Source organism: Mustelus asterias, chromosome 12 (assembly GCF_964213995.1).
Source record: "Mustelus asterias chromosome 12, sMusAst1.hap1.1, whole genome shotgun sequence".
In the NCBI taxonomy this organism is placed as follows: domain Eukaryota; kingdom Metazoa; phylum Chordata; class Chondrichthyes; order Carcharhiniformes; family Triakidae; genus Mustelus; species Mustelus asterias.
Window position 1 is genome coordinate 104,306,189 of NC_135812.1, and position 21,875 is coordinate 104,328,063.

Genomic DNA, 21,875 nt, shown 5'->3' on the forward strand with positions numbered 1-21,875 from the left:
GGACTGGGGTGGGCACTGTAAGTAGTCTCACAACACCAGGTTAAAGTCCAACAGGTTTATTTGGTAGCACGAGCTTTCGGAGCGCCGCTCTGAAATCTCGTGCTGCCAAATAAACCTGTTGGATTTTAACCTGGTGTTGTGAGACTACTTACTGTGCCTTCCCTTTGTAGACTGACAGTGAGTCTTAGCTTTGATTGGGGGTGAGGTGGAGGGGAAGGATTTGGGAACCAAACACTCCAATTTCATCTATCTCTCGTCAGGCATCATCACCTCATGGACAGGAGCCGCTGAAAAGCTCAAGAAGCCAATTTGTTCCTGAGCTGTGTGGGAATGAAAGATCAACATTGCTGTCCAGAGTGTGATTAATGAATGACCCTGGGACATGATACAGATAACCAGCATTGAATTATTGAGAGTGAGAACAAGCTTGCTTCTCCAGGTTGTTACTGTTTCACCGTTCACACGGGAGAGAGTTCACAAACAAATACCACTTCGTGTTTGTAACTTTCATGATAGTCCTGAACATAAGAACATAAGAACTAGGAGCAGGAGTAGGCCATCTGGCCCCTCGAGCCTGCCCCGCCATTCAATAAGATCATGGCTGATCTTTTTGTGGACTCAGCTCCACTTACCCGCCCGCTCACCATAACCCTTAATTCCTTAACTGCTCAAAAATTTATCTATCCTTGCCTTAAAAACATTCAATGAGGTAGCCTCAACTGCTTCACTGGGCAGGGAATTCCACAGATTCACAACCCTTTGTGTGAAGAAGTTCCTCCTCAACTCAGTCCTAAATCTGCTTCCCCTTATTTTGAGGCTATGCCCCCTAGTTCTAGTTTCACCCACCAGTGGAAACAACTTCCCTGCTTCTATCTCATCTATTCCATTCATAATCTTATATATTTCTATAAGATCTCCCCTCATTCTTCTGAATTCCAATGAGTATAGCCCCAGTCTACTCAGTCTCTCCTAATAAGCCAACCCTCTCAACTCTGGAATCAACCTAGTGAATCTCCTCTGCACCCCCTCCGGTGCCAGTATACCCTTTCTCAAGTAAGGAGACCAAAACTGTGCACAGCACTCCAGGTGTGGCCTCACCGGCACCTTATACAGCTGCAACATAATCTCGCTGTTTTTAAACTCCATCCCTCTAGCAATGAAGGACAAAATTCCATTTGCCTTCTTAATTACCTGCTGCACGTGCAAACCAACTCCTTGAGATTCCTGCACAAGGACACCCAATGTGTATTTTTGTAGCGCCTTTCAGACAAATCAGTGCCGCAGGGCAATGCCCAGGACTGGAATCATTGTCACCACGGAGACAGAAAGGTGGGTCAGCAAAGAGGGATTAACGTCTCAGGGGAGACAAACATCTTCCGCATCCAAGTGATGATTTGGGTTGAATGGGTTTCACATTCAGCAGTAAGCACCATAGAGTCATAGAGGTTTACGGCATAGAAACAGGCCCTTCGGCCCAATTTATCCATGCCGCCCAGTATACTGAGGATCTGATGTTACACGTCCCGAATGCTGAATCCTTTTACAGGGGTGTTCTGAGGCCGTTGCTGAAGCAATGTCTCGCTTCACTGGGTTGGGCTCCGACTCACACATTCGGCCCATCGAGTCTGCACCAACCACAATCCCACCCAGGCCCTATCCCCATATGTTTACCCACTAATCCCTCTAACCTATGCATCCCAGGGCACTAAGGGCAATTTAGAATGGCCAATCAACCTAGCCCGCACATCTATTGGACTGTGGGAGGAAACCGGAACACCCAGAGGAAACCCACGCAGACACAGGGAGAATGTGCAAACTCCACACAGACAGTGACCCGAGCCGGGATTCGAACCCAGGTCCCTAGAGCTGTGAAGCAGCAGTGCTAACCACTGTGCTACCATGCCGCCCAACATTTTTTAAAAAATCATTGCATTCTATCAATTAGAACTGTGCTTATATAATATGACGAACGGACTATGAGACTGTGGTTCAAATAGTCCCATCAACAACAGAAAGGAGATTATTTCTAATATTTAGCACAGAGCTAATCCCAGTGACAGGGTCTGATCAGGTTTTTAAATGACCAGAAGTCACTAGGACTTGTTTCTTCACAGAATGGGAGGCCCCCAACATGTTCAGATACTACTTTATTATCACAAATACTTTACAGTAACCCAACACACAGTCAGAACGCACTGCTTCACAGCAAAGGGCACATCTCTCTCTCTCTCCCTAGCTTCCACTATTTCCACAAGAACCTAACCCATAGTTTTAGTATTATTCCCCAACGTACTACACGCAGTTCTAACTTTTAACATTTTTACAGTGACAGGGGTCTGATAATCTAATGGGAGAGAAAGCACAAGAAACACAACCAATGAAAACACTGAGGTTTCCCTTTGCTCCAATATCCCCAACAATAAAGATGAGAGCTGTAGAGAGATTAGAGAAGGGTGTTCCCCTTCTTGGGGTGAGAGGTACGGTGCGATTTACAATGTTCCTAAACGATTAAATGTATACAATGAACATAATCTTCAGAATGATTGTGTAAACTGATGATTGTTGGCTTCATCAACACAAAGTGGGGCAGGTGCGAGGCGGGGAAGGATTTCTCTGGGAGTGGGATGGGAACTTGGACTTGGCTCTCGCCCTTTTGGCTTCTTCCCCTCGCCCGCTGAGACCCCAAGAAGCATCCCAGCCGGGGACCAAGACCACTAAGAGGGTTAAAGTCGGAACTAAAGCCCAGTGGAGCTGGATGAACTTTTTCATCACTGCACCATGTAAAGGGTTAACACAAAAGCACCACAGAGATAGTCCAGGCCCTGGGCTTGGTGTTTGGGTACATGAGATGTAAGTGTACATTAAATGCTACAAAATATTAATCTGTGTTAAACATTGCATTGACTCAACAGAAATGGACGTTCCAGGCTTTCAATTTGGGCCAGTGTTCTCCAAGTCTTCTCTTTCGGTGTCGTTGGTTTCCTGGTCTTATTCATTTCCTCCTCCCGCCCAATCCCGGTAAACCTTCCTCCTTTTACCTCTCTTTGTGTCACTTGCCTCGCCTGTTACAATCCAAGAAGCCACCAGCAATGAGAAGCCATCCTCGTGGAACACATCTTCGGTTGGAGACACCATTGTCTAAGTCTCTTCCATTGCTCCCTTTTAAGAGGGTGAGAAAGGAAACTGGCCCTTGGAGGGGGGGGGTTGGTGAGGGGTGGACGGGTGGTGGTTTCCAAGCCGGCGGGTTCAGACTGGCGTCGTTCGCCTGTTCATCGTGTTGGCACCGAGGCCCTCCTTCAGCTCCTTCTGGAAGCAGTTATGAACCTGGAGGAAGCTTTCTTCCTGGTCTGGGTGATAGGCGCCTCTGACTGTTGGTTTGTTGCCTTCCCGTGACAAGGTGTACATGGAGATCTCGGTCAGTGGCACCATACTACTCACTACCTTCATGTTGGCAGCGGCAGAGATTTCCCGAGCTGGAGAAGGCTCCTCAGACCTGGAGCTGGACCTGGACCTTCTCCTTTGTCTGTATCTGTAGCTGGACATCCTAGCATAGGGCGAGGAGGAAGTCTTTAAATACTCCCGGTGCGGCCTGGTTCTCACGGCTTTGTTTTTATCGATGTAAATGCTGACTGCGAGGACACCAGCCATCTCCGCCACAATGAAGGACAAGGCCCCAAAGTAAAAGGACCATCCGTACGAATACAGACTCTTCTTGTCATCATCATTCTTATCCCAGGGGTCACCCGTGTTGCTCGATATATACACAATAATCCCAATAATGTTGCTCAGCCCTAGGACAAAAAACACATCCATCAGCCTCACAGTAACTTGATTGCAGTGTTAACATAAGCCTACTTGTGACTAATAAATAAAAACCAGACCTGTAGTGGGGGAACGGCATGGTGGCACAGTGGTTAGCACTGCTGCCTCACAGCGCCAGGGACCTGGGTTTGATTCCTGGCTTAGGTTACAGTCTGCATGGAATCTGCACGTTCTCCCCGTGTCTGCGTGGGTTTCCTCCGGGTGCTCCGGTTTCCTCCCACAGTCAAAAAATGTTCTGGTTAGGTGCATTGGCCATGCTAAATTCGCCCTCAGTGTACCCAAACAGGCGCTGGAGTGTGACGACTGGAGAATTTTCACAGTAACTTCATTGCAGTGTTAATGTAAGCCTTATTTGTGACACTAATAAATAAACTTAAACTTAAATTCATAAGATATAGGAGCAGAATTAAGCCATTCGGCCCATCGAGTCTGCTCTGCCATTCGATCATGGCTGATATGCTCCTCATCCCCATTTTCCTGCCTTCTCCCCATAACCCTTCAACCCATTACCGATTAAAAATCTGTCTAACTCCTCCTTAAATTTACTCACTGTCCCAGCATCCACCACACTTTGGGGTAAGTCTTCAAACTGATGGTCTTGTTTTGAGAACTTTGGGGAGTTTGACATCATTTGACTAATCTTGCTGTCAAAATATTGCTACATAGAGTGACATTTATTCCGGTTCACTAATGGGGTGATTGGATAATTCTGTCAATCAATCTCGACACTGCTGTCAAGAATTGGGATTATTTTTCTACATGTTGGAAAAGTAATCCTGCTTTTGTCGGGATATTTTGCTCTCGTTTCCATAGTTTTCTGTTTTCTATAGTTGGTGGGACTCTGGTTAAATAAAATTCTGCTTGGTGTAGATTGATTTTGCTGTAAAACAGGCTGCTTGCCATTTCTTAAATAAAAATACAAATCAATTTCAATATATGAATCAGAGTATTCTGTTTTCAGTTGTGTGGTCTGGCTGGTTTTGTGCTGCAGACTGTTTGCTGCTTCAGAGAGTGTGTGTGAGTGAGCTACAGCATGGCCAAGGCTATCCCGTGTGTTCCTCTTGCAAGATTGTGCATGTGTATTTTGCCTGTTGTTGCATGTGACCGTGTTTCTGAATGTTAACATGTGTATTTTTTGAGTGCTGTTTATTGCGTAAATAATCGGTGACTTCCAAGTGTCTGTGCACCGTGACTCCCCGTGTGTGTCGAGTGCATTGTCCGTGACTTGTGGGGTAAGTGATGCATCTGTGAGAGGGTGAGGGTTTGTGTGTGGAAGTGAGGGTGTGTGTGGTGGGTGTGGTAGAGTGCACGTGAGTGTGTGAGGAGAGGGTGAGTGTTTGAGGAGTGTGTGAGGAGTGTGTGAGGAGTGAGTGAGTGTGTGAGGAGAGGGTGAGTGTTTGAGGAGTGTTTGAGGAGTGAGTGAGTGTGTGAGGAGTGTGTGAGGAGTGAGTGAGTGTGTGAGGAGTGTGTGAGGAGTGAGTGAGTGTGTGAGGAGAGGGTGAGTGTTTGAGGAGTGTTTGAGGAGTGAGTGAGTGTGTGAGGAGTGTGTGAGGAGTGAGTGAGTGTGTGAGGAGTGTGTGAGGAGTGAGTGAGTGTGTGAGGAGTGTGTGAGGAGTGAGTGAGTGTGTGAGGAGTGTGTGAGGAGTGAGTGAGTGTGTGAGGAGTGTGTGAGGAGTGAGTGAGTGTGTGAGGAGTGTGTGAGGAGTGAGTGAGTGTGTGAGGAGTGTGTGAGGAGTGAGTGAGTGTGTGAGGAGTGTGTGAGGAGTGAGTGAGTGTGTGAGGAGTGTGTGAGGAGTGAGTGAGTGTGTGAGGAGAGGGTGAGTGTTTGAGGAGTGAGTGAGTGTGTGAGGAGTGTGTGAGGAGTGAGTGAGTGTGTGAGGAGAGGGTGAGTGTTTGAGGAGTGAGTGAGTGTGTGAGGAGTGTGTGAGGAGTGAGTGAGTGTGTGAGGAGTGTGTGAGGAGTGAGTGAGTGTGTGAGGAGTGGAGGTGGTTGGCTCTTACCTGCCGCTACAAATAAGATGCCAGCACTGAGGATAATGTTCGTTTTGCTGCTGTACAGTTTTCCGGCTCCGACACACAGACCTGCCAGGAGCAGCAGAATAGCACTCAGGATTGGAAATAAACTGGAAGCACGAACAATCCCTGCGGAGACAGAGAAACAACCTTTACCGTCCTCTTTATGTCTGGTATCTGAGTGAGATAGATTGGAATATATCACTCTCCGTTTGAGAGAAGTATTACACGGTCAGTTTATCGAATATGAATAAGCATGTGTATGGTGCAGATAGATCAGGGAAAATACCCTTTCTCTCTTTAACTGCTGCCAGGTTCAATAAGTTTACATGATGCAGTGTAGCACTGTGTCTAAATCACCAGGATTCCAGGCTGGGTCACTGACTTCTGCCAATGAGCTGGGAGTGAGATTGGGAATGTGTTCCTGAAAAACCCTTCAACGTTCCTACACTTGGGGTGGGCAGTGGAATCAGACAAGGTTCCCACTCCTGATCCTCACTCATGTATCCCGTTGCAAAGCGAACATGTAGGTTTGCTCAACAGATGAGACCAGGATTGTGGTGGGAAAGTCTCCAGCCAACCCTGCCTGGAGTTACATCGAGAAATGTAGCATAGGGTTGGTGCTGATGATTAAATTACATCTCAGATTGAGTTACTGGCATCAGGAGAGGAAATTGGGGGCGGGATATCTACCCTCCAGGGTTTATTAAAAGAAGAGTCCATCTCTGAGGTGATGCAGATGGGGAATCAAAATCAAGTGTGATCTTCAGGTGAAGTGGGGTCAGAGGGCAGAGTAATAGAAGCAGCCACAAAACAATCCCTGTTTTGTAGACACCCACTTTTACCATTACTGACCACAAGACCATAAGACAAAGGAGCAGAATTTGGCCATTTGGCCCATCGAGTCTGCTCCGTCATTCAATCATGGCTGATATTTTTCTCATCCCCTTTCTCCTGCCTTTTCCCCATAACCCCTGCTCCCCTTATTACTGAGGAAGTCTTCTGAAGTAAGAAAGACAAACACAATTTGTACTGCCCCGCCCGCTCTGATTCCGGTGCGGGCGAGGCTCGTAGAACAGAAATCTCCGTTGGCCTCGGGCGGGACTTTACGATCTCGCCCGAGTGAGGTCAGGGTCTCCCAGCGTTACTGCAAAGGCAAAGCAAGTGGAAGTAAAGGGCTGTGTGCAAATGATAGGAGGTGGATCGGAAAAACTGTGTAAATATTAAGGTTAAGGTGAAACAAAGCAGGTTGTCAAACATTCTAGATTTACATCCTCTTCCGCACTAGTCCGGCCTGGCTCAGAACTATATAATCGGTTATTCCCACATAAAGAATATGAAATTATTTAAATTCTTACGTAAAAGGTATTCTGATCCTTCCTGGTCATAATCATCATCTTCAGGAAAGTAATTGATTCGGAAGCAATTTCCTCTCTGAAGCCCTAAGGTGGCAGAAATCAGAAAGTAACCAGTAAATATCTGAATAGTAACCACCCCCACAAAAAGCAACAGATCCCCAACCACCCCCACAGAAAGCAACAGATCCCCAACCATCCCCACAGAAAGCAACAGATTCCCAACCATCCCCACAGAAAGCAACAGATCCCCAACCACCCCCACAGAAAGCAACAGATCCCCAACCATCCCCACAGAAAGCAACAGATTCCCAACCATCCCCACAGAAAGCAACAGATCCCCAACCATCCCCACAGAAAGCAACAGATCCCCAACCACCTCCACAGAAAGCAACAGATCCCCAACCACCTCCACAGAAAGCAACAGATCCCCAACCACCTCCACAGAAAGCAACAGATCCCCAACCACCTCCACAAAAAGCAACAGATCCCCAACCACCTCCACAAAAAGCAACAGATCCCCAACCACCCACAGAAAGCAACAGATCCCCACCCATCTCCACAAAAAGCAACAGATCCCCAACCACCTCCAGAAAAAGCAACAGATCCCCAACCACCGCCACAGAAAGCAACAGATCCCCAACCACCACCACAGAATGCAACAGATCCCCAACCACACCCACAGAAAGCAACAGATCCCCAACCACCCCCACAGAAAGCAACAGATCCCCAACCACCTTCACAGAAAGCAACAGATCCCCAACCATCTCCATAGAAAGCAACAGATCCCCAACCACTTCCACAGAAAGCAACAGATCCCCAACCACCTCCACAGAAAGCAACAGATCCCCAACCACCTCCACAGAAAGCAACAGATCCCCAACCACCGCCACAGAAAGCAACAGATCCCCAACCACCCCCACAGAAAGCAACAGATCCCCAACCACCCCCACAGAAAGCAACAGATCCCCAACCACCTTCACAGAAAGCAACAGATCCCCAACCACCCCCACAGAAAGCAACAGATCCCCAACCATCTCCATAGAAAGCAACAGATCCCCAACCACCTCCACAGAAAGCAACAGATCCCCAACCACCTCCATAGAAAGCAACAGATCCCCAACCACCTCCACAGAAAGCAACAGATCCCCAACCACCTCCATAGAAAGCAACAGATCCCCAACCACCTCCACAAAAAGCAACAGATCCCCAACCACCTCCACAGAAAGCAACAGATCCCCAACCATCTCCACAAAAAGCAACAGATCCCCAACCACCTCCACAGAAAGCAACAGATCCCCAACCATCTCCACAAAAAGCAACAGATCCCCAACAACCTCCACAGAAAGCAACAGATCCCCAACCACCCCCACAGAAAGCAACAGGTCCCCACTGGCAAGGGCAAAACTCACAGTGGATCTAGAAATATGATTGATAATTGCTGAGGTATGGGCATACGTGTATGTATATACAATATATATGTATGAGGTGCCTTATTAAACTGTACTGTTGCCCACTGTTTACAGGTCCCAACTCTGGCTCCAAGATGATTAATTTCACTATTTTTAAAAAAGTGTAATAGTTTAAAAAACCCAACAATTCAACTGTTCTGCAAGTGTTTAGGGGCAGCACGGTGGCACAATGGTTGGCGCTGCTGCCTCATGGCACCAGGGACCCGGGTTCAATTCCCAGTTTGGGTCACTGTCTGTGTGGAGTTTGCACGTTCTCCCCGTGTCTGCGTGGGTTTCCTCCGGGTGCTCCAGTTTCCTCCCACAGTCCAAAGATGTGCGGGTTAGGTGGATTGGCCACGCTAAATTGCCCCTTAGTGTCAGGAGGACTAGCTAGGGTAAATGCATGGGGTTATGGGGATAGGGCCTGGGTGGGATTGTGGTTGGTGCAGACTTGATGGGCCGAATGGCCTCCTTCTGCACTGTAGGGATTCTATGATTTAAAAAGACAATAATTTAATAGTTCTGCAAGTGTTTTGTTGAGGAATATAAGATACCCATGTGAGATGGATCTGTTGTAAAACCAAACCTCTACCAAATGTATAGTGAAAACCTTCTGTTCACGACGCCTTCGAAGGCACCGCGCATTAAAATATTATCTTATCTATTTTATTTGATAGAATATGACAATGAGTTCTGGTTCCCTGCTGACGGTCACTGGATAACACATCATTAGCTTGCGCTTTGGAAATTGTGTTATTCTGGACGTACTCGACTGCTGTGAGATCAAATAAAAATTCCAATTTTGTATAAGGTTAGCGAGTTTGATTATTTGTGAATTCTCGGCAAATGACTTCACACTTATTGAGGTTGAAAGCTTTGTTTGGTGGTGGGGGGAGGAATTTGTGTATATTTCCCCTCTGAACCAGATAAACAATGATCACATTGACCCTCTAGACATCTTCACAGAATCTTTATTGTGTTAAAATTGAGATCATTGCCTCAATTGCTACTTCATTATCTTTCCTCTAACTCCAAACTTTAGTTTGCTCTTTCTCGTTCAACCCTTAAGCTTTTAAAAGCTGAGCTGTGTATCATTATTCAAAATTACCTGATTTAAATGTCCTTCTCTCTCAATTTGTCCAACCTGTGGCTTTGGCCCTTCACCTGGGTATCTTGATATAAGATTGAACGTGTTTGCTTGTTAGATTGAGAACATTATTCACAGAATCTGGATCCTGTGTCAACATCCAACAATGGACATTTTTTCTTTAACCCTGTCATGATGTTTATACCTCTCGAGATGAGACATTCCGTGCTAGGGGCTGAACCGACTGGTCCTAAGTCAGAGAGTGTGAAAGATAATTGCAAAGCTAAATCTCTTCAACTCTAACCCTTAATCCCATCCTTGAAAGAGTGTCCCCAAATGCATCACTGTATTATTTACCTCGTCCTGTCCCTGCCTTAGACCACCTAAAAATTGCAGTTTCTGAAATGGCTGTGATGGATATAGAAGTAATAATGTCTTAAAAGCTGAAATTTTCAAGACTGTTATGTTTTGAAATATACATTTAACTCAAAGTAAAAGAGAATTCCAGATAAGCAGCTCAGTTTGGAGACATGCCCATGTGATCCAGTTACTATGGGGAAAGAAACTCAGATAGAAACCCACTGAAGTGGGGTGACAGCATTTTCATAGTATCTTACAGAAAAGGTACAGCTGTTGTCTGATATGCAGAAACACAGAAGCTTATACTTTGGGAAAGCAGGGTGAACTGGTTTATGTTAACAGCCAAGCAGGATGCTTGTGAGAATTTGGCTTCTATTCAAAAGAAAAGGAATAGAACAAATGGGGCTCGTGAAGGTTTAAGTGACTAGGAGTCATTGAGGTGCGACTTGCTGGTGATAATTATATCTGAGAAAACTCAGCTGAGTGGAACGAAGGACATTGGAGGTTTTAACCTGGTGTTGTGGCGTAAACTGAATATCCACTGTGGAGCTAGAAGTGGCTGAGGGACTTTTGCTGTAATCCTATATAGCAGATTTGTCAAAAGTGTTGTGTTGCATTAAAAGCACTTTATAAGGCATATTTATTTAGCAAATGCAACACTTACTTTTTCTTTAGTTTGATGTATTAGTTGCCCATTCATTAATGTTTGATCAATGTTGATTTCTTTTTTATTCATTCATGGGATGTGCGCTTCAGTGGCCAGGCCGGCAGTAATTACCCATTGCTAACTGCTCTTGGGAAGGTGGTGGTGAGCTACTTTCTTGAACTGCTGCTGTCCATGTGGTGTAGGTGCAGCCACGGTGCTGTTCAAGAGTGAGTCCCAGGACTTGGGCCCAGTGATTTGAGTTTGTTTGTTACAGTAAAAGCCTTAAAAAGAGAAAATTTGTCCTCTAGTGCATTTCCGTTGGTTGTCTGAGATATGCATCTCTTTTGAAATGTGATTGGTCTCTATGTGGGAATGGTAATAATAGTGACAGATTGAGGGATGTTTACCATGTTCACACACTGTAAAACCACAATCATTTGGTAAATGAAATGTTGAGTTAAAGAAACTCAAGAGCAGGATACACATCTGAGGAACTTTGAGTTAAATTGTACCACAATACCACAGCTCAGTCAGCCTTTAGTCCCGGTGATGAATACACCAGTCTGGGACCAATGGGGAAAAGGTGATATCACATTGGTCACATGGACTGAGGAGGAAAGACGATAGCAGGAAAAAGTTGGAGGTGACTAAGTGGGGATCTGATAACGGTGTAAACACTGATAGTCAGAATGGAAAGGTTCGATCTGGAAAATTTAATTCAAATTACACCGATGACGAGAGGACACTGTTTTAAACCTACAAAAGGCAGAGATTTCAGAAAGTTCTACCTCATATAGATGAACCTCCAGGTAGATTAATGCAAACATAGATGCAGATATTGATGTGAGGGAATGGAGCTGGGATGCAAGAGGGAATGTCTGGAAAAGTCAGGACACAGATCCTAGAATCCCTACGGTGCAGAAGGAGGCCATTTGGCCCATCGAGCCCGCACCGACAACAATCCCACCCAGACCCTATCCCCGTGACCCCATGTATTTACCCCACTAATCCCTCTGAGCTACACATCAGACTAAGGGGCAATTCAGCATGGCCAATCAACCCAGCCCGCACATCTTTGGGGCACCCGGAGGAAACCCACGCATTCACAGGGTGAATATGCAAACTCCACACAAACAGTGACCCAAGCCGGGAATCAAACCTGGGTCCCTGGAGCTGTGAGGCAGCCAATGTTAACCACCGTGCCACCTCTTCAGGTTTCCACCTGAAGTTAAAGGGAAGACCTCATTATCATTTTTATATTCCGATTCCCACCAGGCAGCCAGTTAGAATGTCCAGCTGTCCGGTTAGCCGGTGGGAGGGGTACGGGTGGGATAGAGGGGGAATCGGCAGAGACTGGGAGGCAGAAGGCTCAGCCTGGCTGCTTTAATGATGAGGGTTGGTGGATGTCGGCGGGTTGGGGCTGTCCATTTGTCTGAAGCACTTCCCTCGGCTCACCATAAGGCAGTTAGCTGCTTGGATCTGACTGCTGCTGTTTCCCTTTAGCCGCCCGTATGCCCGGCCCTGGGGAATCCAGCCGGCCAGATGGTGACATTTATTTTTTGATTTGATTTGATTTATTATTGTCGCATGTATTAACATACAGTGAAAAGTCTTGTTTCTTGCGCGCTATACAGACAAAGCATACTGTTCATAGAAAAGGAAAGGAGAGAGTGCAGAATGTAGTGTTACAGTCATAGCTAGGGTGTAGAGAAAGATCAACTTAATATAAAGGTAGGTCCATTCAAAAGTCTGACAGCAGCAGGGAAGAAGCTGTTCTTGAGTCGGTTGGTACATGACCTCAGACTTTTGTATCTTTCTCCCGACAGAAGAAGGTGGAAGAGAGACTGTCTGGGGTGCATGGGGTCCTTAATTATGCTGGCTGCTTTGCCGAGGCAGCAGGAAGTGTAGACAGAGTCAATGGATGGGAGGTTGGTTTATATCCAGCTGGTTTAAAAATGCAGCCAGACATGTATAAAGGTCACGTTTTGTGATTGTTAAAATTTTAACCAATGTGTGCGTGTGTTTGGTGGGGTAAGGATTAATCTCCCCTAAAAAAAATTGGATTACAATGGAAACTGAATGTGTAAGCTCGTTGTGCTGTAATTATACCCTCCCGCCTGTATTAGCGTGTAGACTTGGAGAGAAACTCTGAAGCTCCAACAATCCAGATTTCTCTGCAGTCCAAATTTCAGGATGTGTCACTTTTTCACTGTCGCACCAAAATATATTTAAAAATCTTACACCTGTTTGTCACTCTGAATTCTGATATCCACATTTACAACAGAAATTAACTTCCCCTCAAAATGACGGCTAGTATAATTCCCTCTGAGGAATGGGAGGTTGATTAATATTACGTGCAATTATAGTTCCAGAGAATCATGTACAAAGGGTGCAGATCACGCGCAGCTGAGAGCTGGGACTGAGCCATCCTGCTTAGGAATTCTCAACGCTTCAGCCCTCCGTGGCGGCTGCTGGGGCCAGTGGCGAGAGAACTGGCCGGGCCTCCCGAGCATGTTAGCTATTCAGTGATTGCTACGGGGCCTGTGTGTGTGTGTGTGTGCCAGAGACATTTGAACAGCAGGAGGTTCAAAGGTAAACCCGTTCCAATCCCAAAAGAGCTGTTAACACACTGTGTGGTTGAGAATGACCACTTGTTCCACCACACCCCCCCACTCCCCGCACCTGTGGGATTCCGGGGGAGGAGGGAAGCAGAGCAGAGAGAAGCATCACGTTGCACATCGAGTAACATTTTCATTTAATTGTTTTTATGGAAGACAATTTTATTACAGAGAAGTGTTGTAGGCCATTTTTAATTCGCACCAGCATTTTGATAATATCTGACACCATAATTGTGTTAGCAGATTATACATTATCTGTTAGCAGACTGAGATCCCAATTACAATCCATGTTGTAACTTCTACATTTGCATAGAGCCCCCATCCACACTGCCCCCCCCCCCCACCCCCCCCCACGGTGGCACAGTGGTTAGCACTGCTGCCTCACAGTGCTAGGGGCCTGGGTTCGATTCCTGGGCTTGGGTCACCGTCTGTGTGGAGTCTATACATTCTCCTTGTGTGTGCATGGGTTTCCTTCAGGCGCTCCAGTTTCCTCCCACAGTATGAAAGACGTGCTGGTTAGGGTGCATTGGCCATGATAAATTCTCCCTCAGTGTACCCGAACAGGTGCCAGAGTGTGGCAACTAGGGGACTTTCACAGTAACTGCATTGTAAGCCCACTTGTGACATGAATAAATTAACTTTAAAACTTTTAAAAGGGCCTCTTTAGGGTTTGAGAGAGTCAAATTGCCGGTTGATGCATTCCCATTGCATCACAACACCTCGAGCAAGAAATGTTCTTAACACCGGTGCATTGAACAGGCATTGTGTTTAAGGGTAGATGCAGCTGTGATGGTTTATATATCGGGGAAGAATTGTACAACTCAGTCGTTAATCCATTTCGTTCCACAAAGTGGTGGCTGTGTAAGAATAAGAGCTGGAAATGGGCAATTTAAAAAAAGGAACTAAAGTGTATTGGGTGTGAGCTGATAGCTTGCTGAGGGTGAGGGATCCAGCGCACCGGCTGATTTCTCATCCCCACGGAACCCAGGCTGTATTTGAATCGAATCGTAGAACAATAAAGCACCGTGGGAGGCTACCTGGCCCATCAGACCTTTTATTGGTGCTCGGTAAAATTATCCAATGAATCCCACTTCCCTGTTCTCTTCCAATTGCCTGTAAACTTGTTCTATTCAAGTACTTATCCAATTCCTTTTTAAAAATTGATTTTGTTTGCATCATTCCTTCAGGCTGTGCTCTGCATTCCAGATCACAGCAACTCGCTGTGTAAAAACGGTTTCCTCATCTGACCTCTCATTCTTTTCCAATCACTTTAAATTTGTGTCCCCTGGTTATCGAGAGTTGGAACCCTGCTCTTTATTTACTCTCTCTAAAGCCTTTGTGGTTTTAAATGCCTCTCTATTCCCAGGCAAACAATCCCAGCTTCTTCAGTCTACCCACAGAACAGCAATTCTTCATCCCCAAAGTTATTTTCGTGAATCTCTTCTGCACCCTCATCAAACTCTTGACATTCTTCCTAATGCATGTTGTCCAGAATTCAACACAACACTGAGTGAGGTCTAACCAGTGCTTTATAAAGGCTTGGCATACCTTTCTTGCTTTCATGTCTTATGCCTTGATTTGATTTGATTTGAGTTGATTTATTATTGTCACAAGTCTTGTTTCTTGCGTGCTATACAGACAAAACATATCGTACATAGAGTACACAGCGCCAGGGACCCGGGTTCAATTCTAGCCCTGGGTGACTGTCAGTATGGAGTTTGCATGCTCTGTATGAAATTTGCACATTGTGTCCATGTCTGCGTGGGTTTCCTCCGGGTGCTCCAGTTTCCTCCCACAGTCCAAAGATGTGCGGGTTAGGTGCATTGGCTGTACTAAATTGCCCCTTAGTGCCGGGGGGGGGGGGGGGGGGTGGGGTTGGGATAGCAGGGTAAATACATGGGACAAGGCCTGGGTGGGATTGTTGTCGGTGCAGGCTCGATGGGCTGAATGGCCTCCTTCTGCACTGTAGGGATTCAAGCTGGAGGTGTTAGAAAGGGATGATTCGTTGAACACAGAAGCTGGTGGGGTGGAAGGTGCAGATGAGAGGAACCCTGTTATGGTTCTGGGAGAGAGGGGAAGGGGTGAGAGCGGGAGTGCGTGACATGGTTAATGGGGATGGGGGGTGAGGGGTAGCCTCGATTGAGAAAATAAGAAATACCAGAAGTGTTATATGGAAGATAGCACTGTTCAAACAGATGAGATGGTGATACTGGAAGAATGAAATAGAGTCCTTTCAGGATGTAGGGTGTGAGAGAGTGTAATGAAGAGAGCAGAACGCTTACAGTGGATCTTTGTTAAAGGCCTATTTTCAGAAATGGAGATATGGAAGTCACGAAAAGGAAGAGTCAGTGATGGACTATGTGAAGACAAGACATAGCTAGAAATGTCATGAGAAATGTTGTTAAAAGCAAAACACTGCAGATGCTGGAACCTGAAACAAAAACAGAAAATGCTGGAAAATCTCAGCAGGTCTGACAGCATCTGTGGAGAGAGAATAGAGCCAACGTTTTGAGTCTGGAATACCCTTCGTCAGATGACCCTTTGAATCTGGACAACTCTTCCTTGGAGCTCTGACGAAGGGTCATCCAGACTCTAAACATTGGCTGTATTCTGGGCGGAATTCTCCGGCTGGGCTGGTCTAAAAGCCGGAAATTCCCGCCCGACCGTCAATGGTGTTTCACATTCTCTGCAACCCGCCCACTAAAATTCCAGTGGCGGGCGGGATGGGAAAATTCCGGCCTCTCTCTCCACAGACCTGCTGAGATTTTCCAGCATTTTCTGTTTTTGTTGTGAATGTAATGTTGTCATTTGGGGTGAGAGCAGGAAATGAGACTTCACAATCAGCAATATATTGAAAAAGAGGTGAGGGTCAAAGAATGTTCCACATAATCCTGCAAGTGGCAGCCTGACTAGGAACCATGTAAATGCCCATAGCAACACCTTTTATTTGGAGGAAATGATTGGAGTCACAGGAGAAATGGATCAACGTGAGGGGCAGTTCAGTCGGACCGAGGAGGGGTAGCAGTGGTTGGGGTTTGGCTCAGCCCCTGCTTGAGGCAGAAGCAGAGAGCCCTAAGACTAGGTGACCCTAAGGTAGTGTAGAGGGATTGGACACCCACAGTGAAAAAGGAATGGCTCGGGCCAGGAAACGGTTAGCAGGACAGAGGGCATCAGGAGAGTCACTGACTGTAAGGGGGAGGAGACTGGACAAGGGGAGATGAAACTAACATAAAATTTTAACTCAGTTTCACCCTCCACACATTCTGCCAGCCTTGTCAGGGATCCAAGATGTCTTTTAAGTTTTCTTGTATTCTGTTCCACCTTTTCACTGTATGCTTTTCACGGTATACCAATACATGTGACAATAATAAATCAAATCAAATCAAAAACCTTCATGGATGTATGGACATACACACCTGCGGTCTCACTGTTTAAAATTGAACTAGATACTTCATAAATACCTTGCCACATTTCTCCGCATTAACTTACCCGTTTTACCACTTTGTCTATGACCCCCTAAACCTGTCACTCTTCTCACTCTTCTACATTTCCAAAAGTCATATCACCTTCAAGCTTTAACACACGCTCTGTATATCCGAATCCAACTCAAGAATATATTTTTGTAATAACAATGGTCTTAGTACTGAAGCATGGGATACAGCACTGTATATTTTCCTTCCAATGGAAAAACAGCCTGTTATTCCTACCCACTGATTGTTTTCGGTTCCTTTGTGAATTTTGTACATTGTGGGGGCGACACGGTGGCACAGTGGTTAGCATTGCTGCCTCAGGGACCTGGGCAGGGACCTGGGTTTGATTCCAACCTTGGGTGGCCGTGTGGAATTTCCTGTTTTCCCCGTGTCTGCGTGGGTTTCCCCCGGGTGCTCCGCTTTCTTTCCACTGTCCAAAGATGTGCAGGTTAGGTGGATTAACCATGGTAAATGCATGGGGATAGGGCAGACAGAGGGGTGTGATGCTTTTTTCGGAGAGTCGATGCTGACTCGATGGGCCGAATGAATGGGCCAGAAGGAGGTAATTCTGCCATCTGCCTATGCTGACCTTGTGGAAGATCTGAACAATTCCTGTTCCTTCTCCATATTCCTGCAAATGGTGCCTATTTTCAAATACATCTTCAATTCCCTTTTGGAAGTTACTTTTGAATCTGCTTCCAGCGCATTTCAGACAGCACATCCCAGATCACAACTCACTGCCTAAAAATATCTTTCATCTGGTTCTAATCTTTATTTGAACAGGCAGTGTGTGTTGGACTAGGTTTGAGTTGTATTTGGTTATTTTATAATTGTAGAAACATACTCATCCATTGAAAATTGAATTGGAATTGACAGTAAAGATCCTGTATAACTTTAACCAGATTGTTTAGAGTGAGACATGGCTGTGCTATTGGCTGTTAAATTTCATAGAATTCCTACAGTGCAGAAGAAGCCATTTGGCCCATCGGGTCTGCACTGCATCTCTGACAGAATATCTTACCCAAGGTGCTTTTTAAAGTTTATTTATTAGTCACAAATAGGCTTACATTAACACTGCAATGAAGTTACTGTGAAAATCCCCGAGTCGCCACAGCCCGGCACCTGTTCAGGTTCACTGAGGGAGAATTTATCATGGCCAATTCTCGTCTCCCCTGCCCTGTCCTTGTAATCCCCATGGCCAATCCACCTAACCCGCACATCTTTGGACTGTGGGAGGAAGCAGGAGCACCCGGAGGAAATCCACGCAGACACGGGGAGAATGTGCAGACTCCACACAGAGAGTCACCCAAGACTGGAATTGAACCCGGGTCCCTGGCGCTGTGAGGCAGCAGTGCTAACCACTGTGCCACCACGCCGCCTGGAAACAGATTTATTGCAAATCAGAATGTCTTTGTTCCTGGTGAGTGAGAAAGGCCTTTACACTTCAGCAACCTGTGGACCTGATGCCTATGATGTGTGAATGAGGCAGCAACTCTTATTGGCTCAGTGGTTTTACACAGATGGAGAGATTCTCCCATGTGTCACAGCCTGTGCTTGTTTACAACTCAACCAGCCCAGGTTCAGGCGAGGGGAATCGGCCAGGGTCCCTGCATGGCACTGCCAGCTAGTGACCCCTACTGGTAAGTGTGGGACAAGGGCAGTTCGATGTCAGATATCCTGGCTACATACTCATAGATGGGGAGGGTATCAGGGTGCCAGGGGGACAGGGGATGCTGATGGCCAGGATGCAGGCCCACAATGTGAAACTACCCTTATTAGCAACAATCTGACTGGTCAAAGACAGGAACTGGCACAGGGGAGTTTGGGGAGGGGGTAGGGGTGAGGGATTGAGGTACACAGGGTGTACACAGGGTGAGGTACACAGGGTGAGGTACACAGGGTGAGGTATACAAGGTGTATACAGGGTGAGGTACACAGGGTGAGGTACACACCAGTGTGTACACAGGGTGAGGTACACAGGATAAGGTAGACAGGGTGAGGTACACAGGGTGTATACAGGGTGAGGTTGATAGGGTGCACACAAGGTGAGGTACAGAGGGGGTACACAGGGTGTGGTACACAGGGTGTGGTACACAGGGTGAGGTACAGATTAGAAAAACCTCATTGAATGCAGAAAAATGTGACCCTTATCCTTTGAGATGAATATTTCACACACAGCAGCTTGACATGAGCTGGTAATAAAATCTAAATTACATCCCATATTCTGTGAGATTTTAGTACAAAAAAGAACATTAGTGTAAAAACGTCGGGCGATGCGAGTCTCCCAAAACTATCAATGTATCTTGGGAATGTCAGGATCTGGGGGTGAAAGCCGCGCTGTAGTTTGCGGCTGGGATTTTTTTATTGAGCTGTTGATGAGTCTGCGTTTTATTTATTTGCTATTGTCTTCCCCGGGTGAGTGTGAGAAAAAGATTAATAACAAAACTCAGAGAATGAATGGAGTCCAGGGTTCTGGAGGGTGTCAGATACTCAGCGCCACACACAGGAGCACAGAGCAAGAGGGAAGGTGGAAAGGGGGGGGCAATCTAAAGGGGGTTAAATTAAATGGGGAGGGCACTGGGGGTGGGGGGGCGGAGATGCATGAACTGTAGCATGAATCGGCTGGGCCGAATGACCTGTTTCTGTACCTGTAATGATTTATAATGCAAAAAGATCAAAGGGGAACTTTTTTTTTAGATCCTATTTGTTAGAACAGAATGGTTCTCCCTCCACACCGCTTATATAAGACGCTTCAATAAGAATCGCTCTCCAGCCTGTCCCATTGTGCAGCAGGGGGAATGAATGAGGTGCCTCCCAGTCACAGAATCACACTGTGCTCAGAGAAATGGACCGTGTTTTACAACTGGCTGCTCGGATTAGGACACTCCTGTGTGTGAGTGTTCAGATCCCAGATCTTGCTCTCTCCTCTCCGGGAAACCTCTCCCTTTCATCCACAGCCACACAAATAAAACCCAGGAGGGAGGGCAATAGGAACAAGGGGGAAGATTTGGGGCCGCAGAGTTGTGAACACTCCCTGATGCCAGAGTAAAGCTCTCTCCAGCTCACATTCCCCTCGCACTCTCTGCTTCAAGTTTCACAAGTTCCTGCTTTAAACCATCGATTGGGAAATAAACCCAGATTCACCCGGGGCTGTCCCTGGCGTGATGGTGAAAGCGCTTCCTCTATTTACTGATGGGTATTTTTTGTTTAAAAGATGGATATTGCAGTGAGTGCCAGTTTGGCACCATCCCATTTTAACCCAGTCCCAGACCCTCCACAGGAATGGCCAGACACAGGCTGCCGGAATTCACATCTTCCAGAGAACCAGAAAGGCAAAAGGCAACACAAAAGCGAATTGTGGTTTAACCCCCCTCCCCCCCACCCCCAAACAGACAGACAGGCAGACAGGACTACAGTTTAGAAACCTTCCCCCCCCCCCCCCCCCACTTGCCCCAACCAGATGGATAGACAGACAGGCTTGTGGTTTAGAACCCCCCCCCCCCCAAGACAGACAGACAGGACTTTAGTTTAGACCCCCCCCCCCCCCGCAGACATACAGACAGGACTGTGGTCTAGAACCCCCCAGGCAGACAGACAAAGAGAACTGTGGTCTAGAACCACACACCCCCAACAGAGTGACAGGCAGCTCTGTGATTTAGAACCCCATTCCAACGCCGGCATCTCCACATCATTTAGAACCCCCCCCCCCCCCCCAGACAGACAGACAGGATATTTGTTTAAACCCCCCAGACAGACAGAGAGACAGGACTGTGGTCTAGAACCCCCCAGACAGACAGACAGACAGGACTGTGGTCTAGAACCCTCCAGTCAGACAGACAGGACTGTGATCTAGAACCTCCCAGACAGACAGACAGGACTGTGGTCTAGAACCCCCCAGACAGACAGGCAGACAGACAGGAGTGTGGTCTAGAACCCCCCCAGATAGACAGACAGGACTGTGGTCTAGAATCCCCCAGACAGACAGACAGGATATTTGTTTAAACCCCCCCAGACAGACAGAGAGACAGGACTGTGGTCTAGAACCCCCCAGACAGACAGACAGACAGGACTGTGGTCTAGAACCCTCCAGTCAGACAGACAGGACTGTGGTCTAGAACCTCCCAGACAGACAGACAGGACTGTGGTCTAGAACCCCCCAGACAGACAGACAGGACTGTGGTCTAGAACCCCCCAGATAGACAGACAGGACTGTGGTCTAGAACCCCCCAGACAGACAGACAGGATATTTGTTTAAAACCCTCAGACAGACAGAGAGACAGGACTGTGGTCTAGAACCCCCCCAGACAGACAGACAGACAGGACTGTGGTCTAGAACCCTCCAGTCAGACAGACAGGACTGTGGTCTAGAACCTCCCAGACAGACAGACAGGACTGTGGTCTAGAACCCCCCAGACAGACAGGACTGTGGTCTAGAACCCCCCCAGATAGACAGACAGGACTGCAGTCTAGAACCCCCCAGACAGACAGACAGGATATTTGTTTAAACCCCCCCAGACAGGCAGAGAGACAGGACTGTGGTCTAGAACCCCCCAGACAGACATACAGACAGGACTGTGGTCTAGAACCCCCCAGTCAGACAGACAGGACTGTGGTCTAGAACCTCCCAGACAGACAGACAGGACTGTGGTCTAGAACCCCCCAGACAGACAGACAGACAGGACTGTGGTCAAGAACCCCCCAGACAGACAGAACTGTGGTCTAGAACCCCCCAGACAGACAGACAGGACTGTGGTCTAGAACCCCCCCAGACAGACAGACAGTATCTCTCTGTTGCCACATTGGACAGAGGAACAAGATGTTTGCCAGAGAACAGTACCTTCCACACAGCAGACCCTCCAGAGCCCCGAGTGGATCATGGATCCCTTCTCCTTCTTCACCTGGCTCTCGTCGGTGGTGCCGTTAGTCCCGTTACAGATGTAAGCCCGGGAGTGCAACCAGTAATCGGTGCCAATGGCGATACTCATCAGGCTGAAAGCTGCGAAGGCACCCATCATTGTGAAAAGCATTTGTACACCCGGGTCGCACCAGCCCAT

The 21,875-nt window shown here is 47.0% G+C and overlaps 1 protein-coding gene across 1 annotated transcript; it reads right to left on the reverse strand.

The window, feature by feature from the left end:
* Positions 1-3,246: 3,246 nt before the first annotated feature.
* Positions 3,247-21,875, reverse strand: LOC144501987 (voltage-dependent calcium channel gamma-4 subunit-like). The gene is made up of 4 exons (XM_078226007.1): positions 21,659-21,875; positions 7,193-7,276; positions 5,823-5,963; positions 3,247-3,791 (listed from the first exon to the last, which is right to left on the reverse strand). Exons 1-4 carry the CDS (start codon positions 21,873-21,875, stop codon positions 3,247-3,249), a joined length of 987 nt encoding a protein of 328 aa, XP_078082133.1.

Excerpts from the sequence above, each read along its gene's own strand:
- LOC144501987 (XM_078226007.1), bottom strand. The coding sequence starts at position 21,875 with ATGGGCTGGTGCGACCCGGGTGTACAAATGCTTTTCACAATGATGGGT. Across the intron at positions 5,964-7,192 it reads AGGATCAGAATACCTTTTAC|GGATTGTTCGTGCTTCCAGT; the intron begins GTAAGAATTTAA and ends CTGTCTCCGCAG. Across the intron at positions 3,792-5,822 it reads CATCTTATTTGTAGCGGCAG|GGCTGAGCAACATTATTGGG; the intron begins GTAAGAGCCAAC and ends TTTTTGTCCTAG.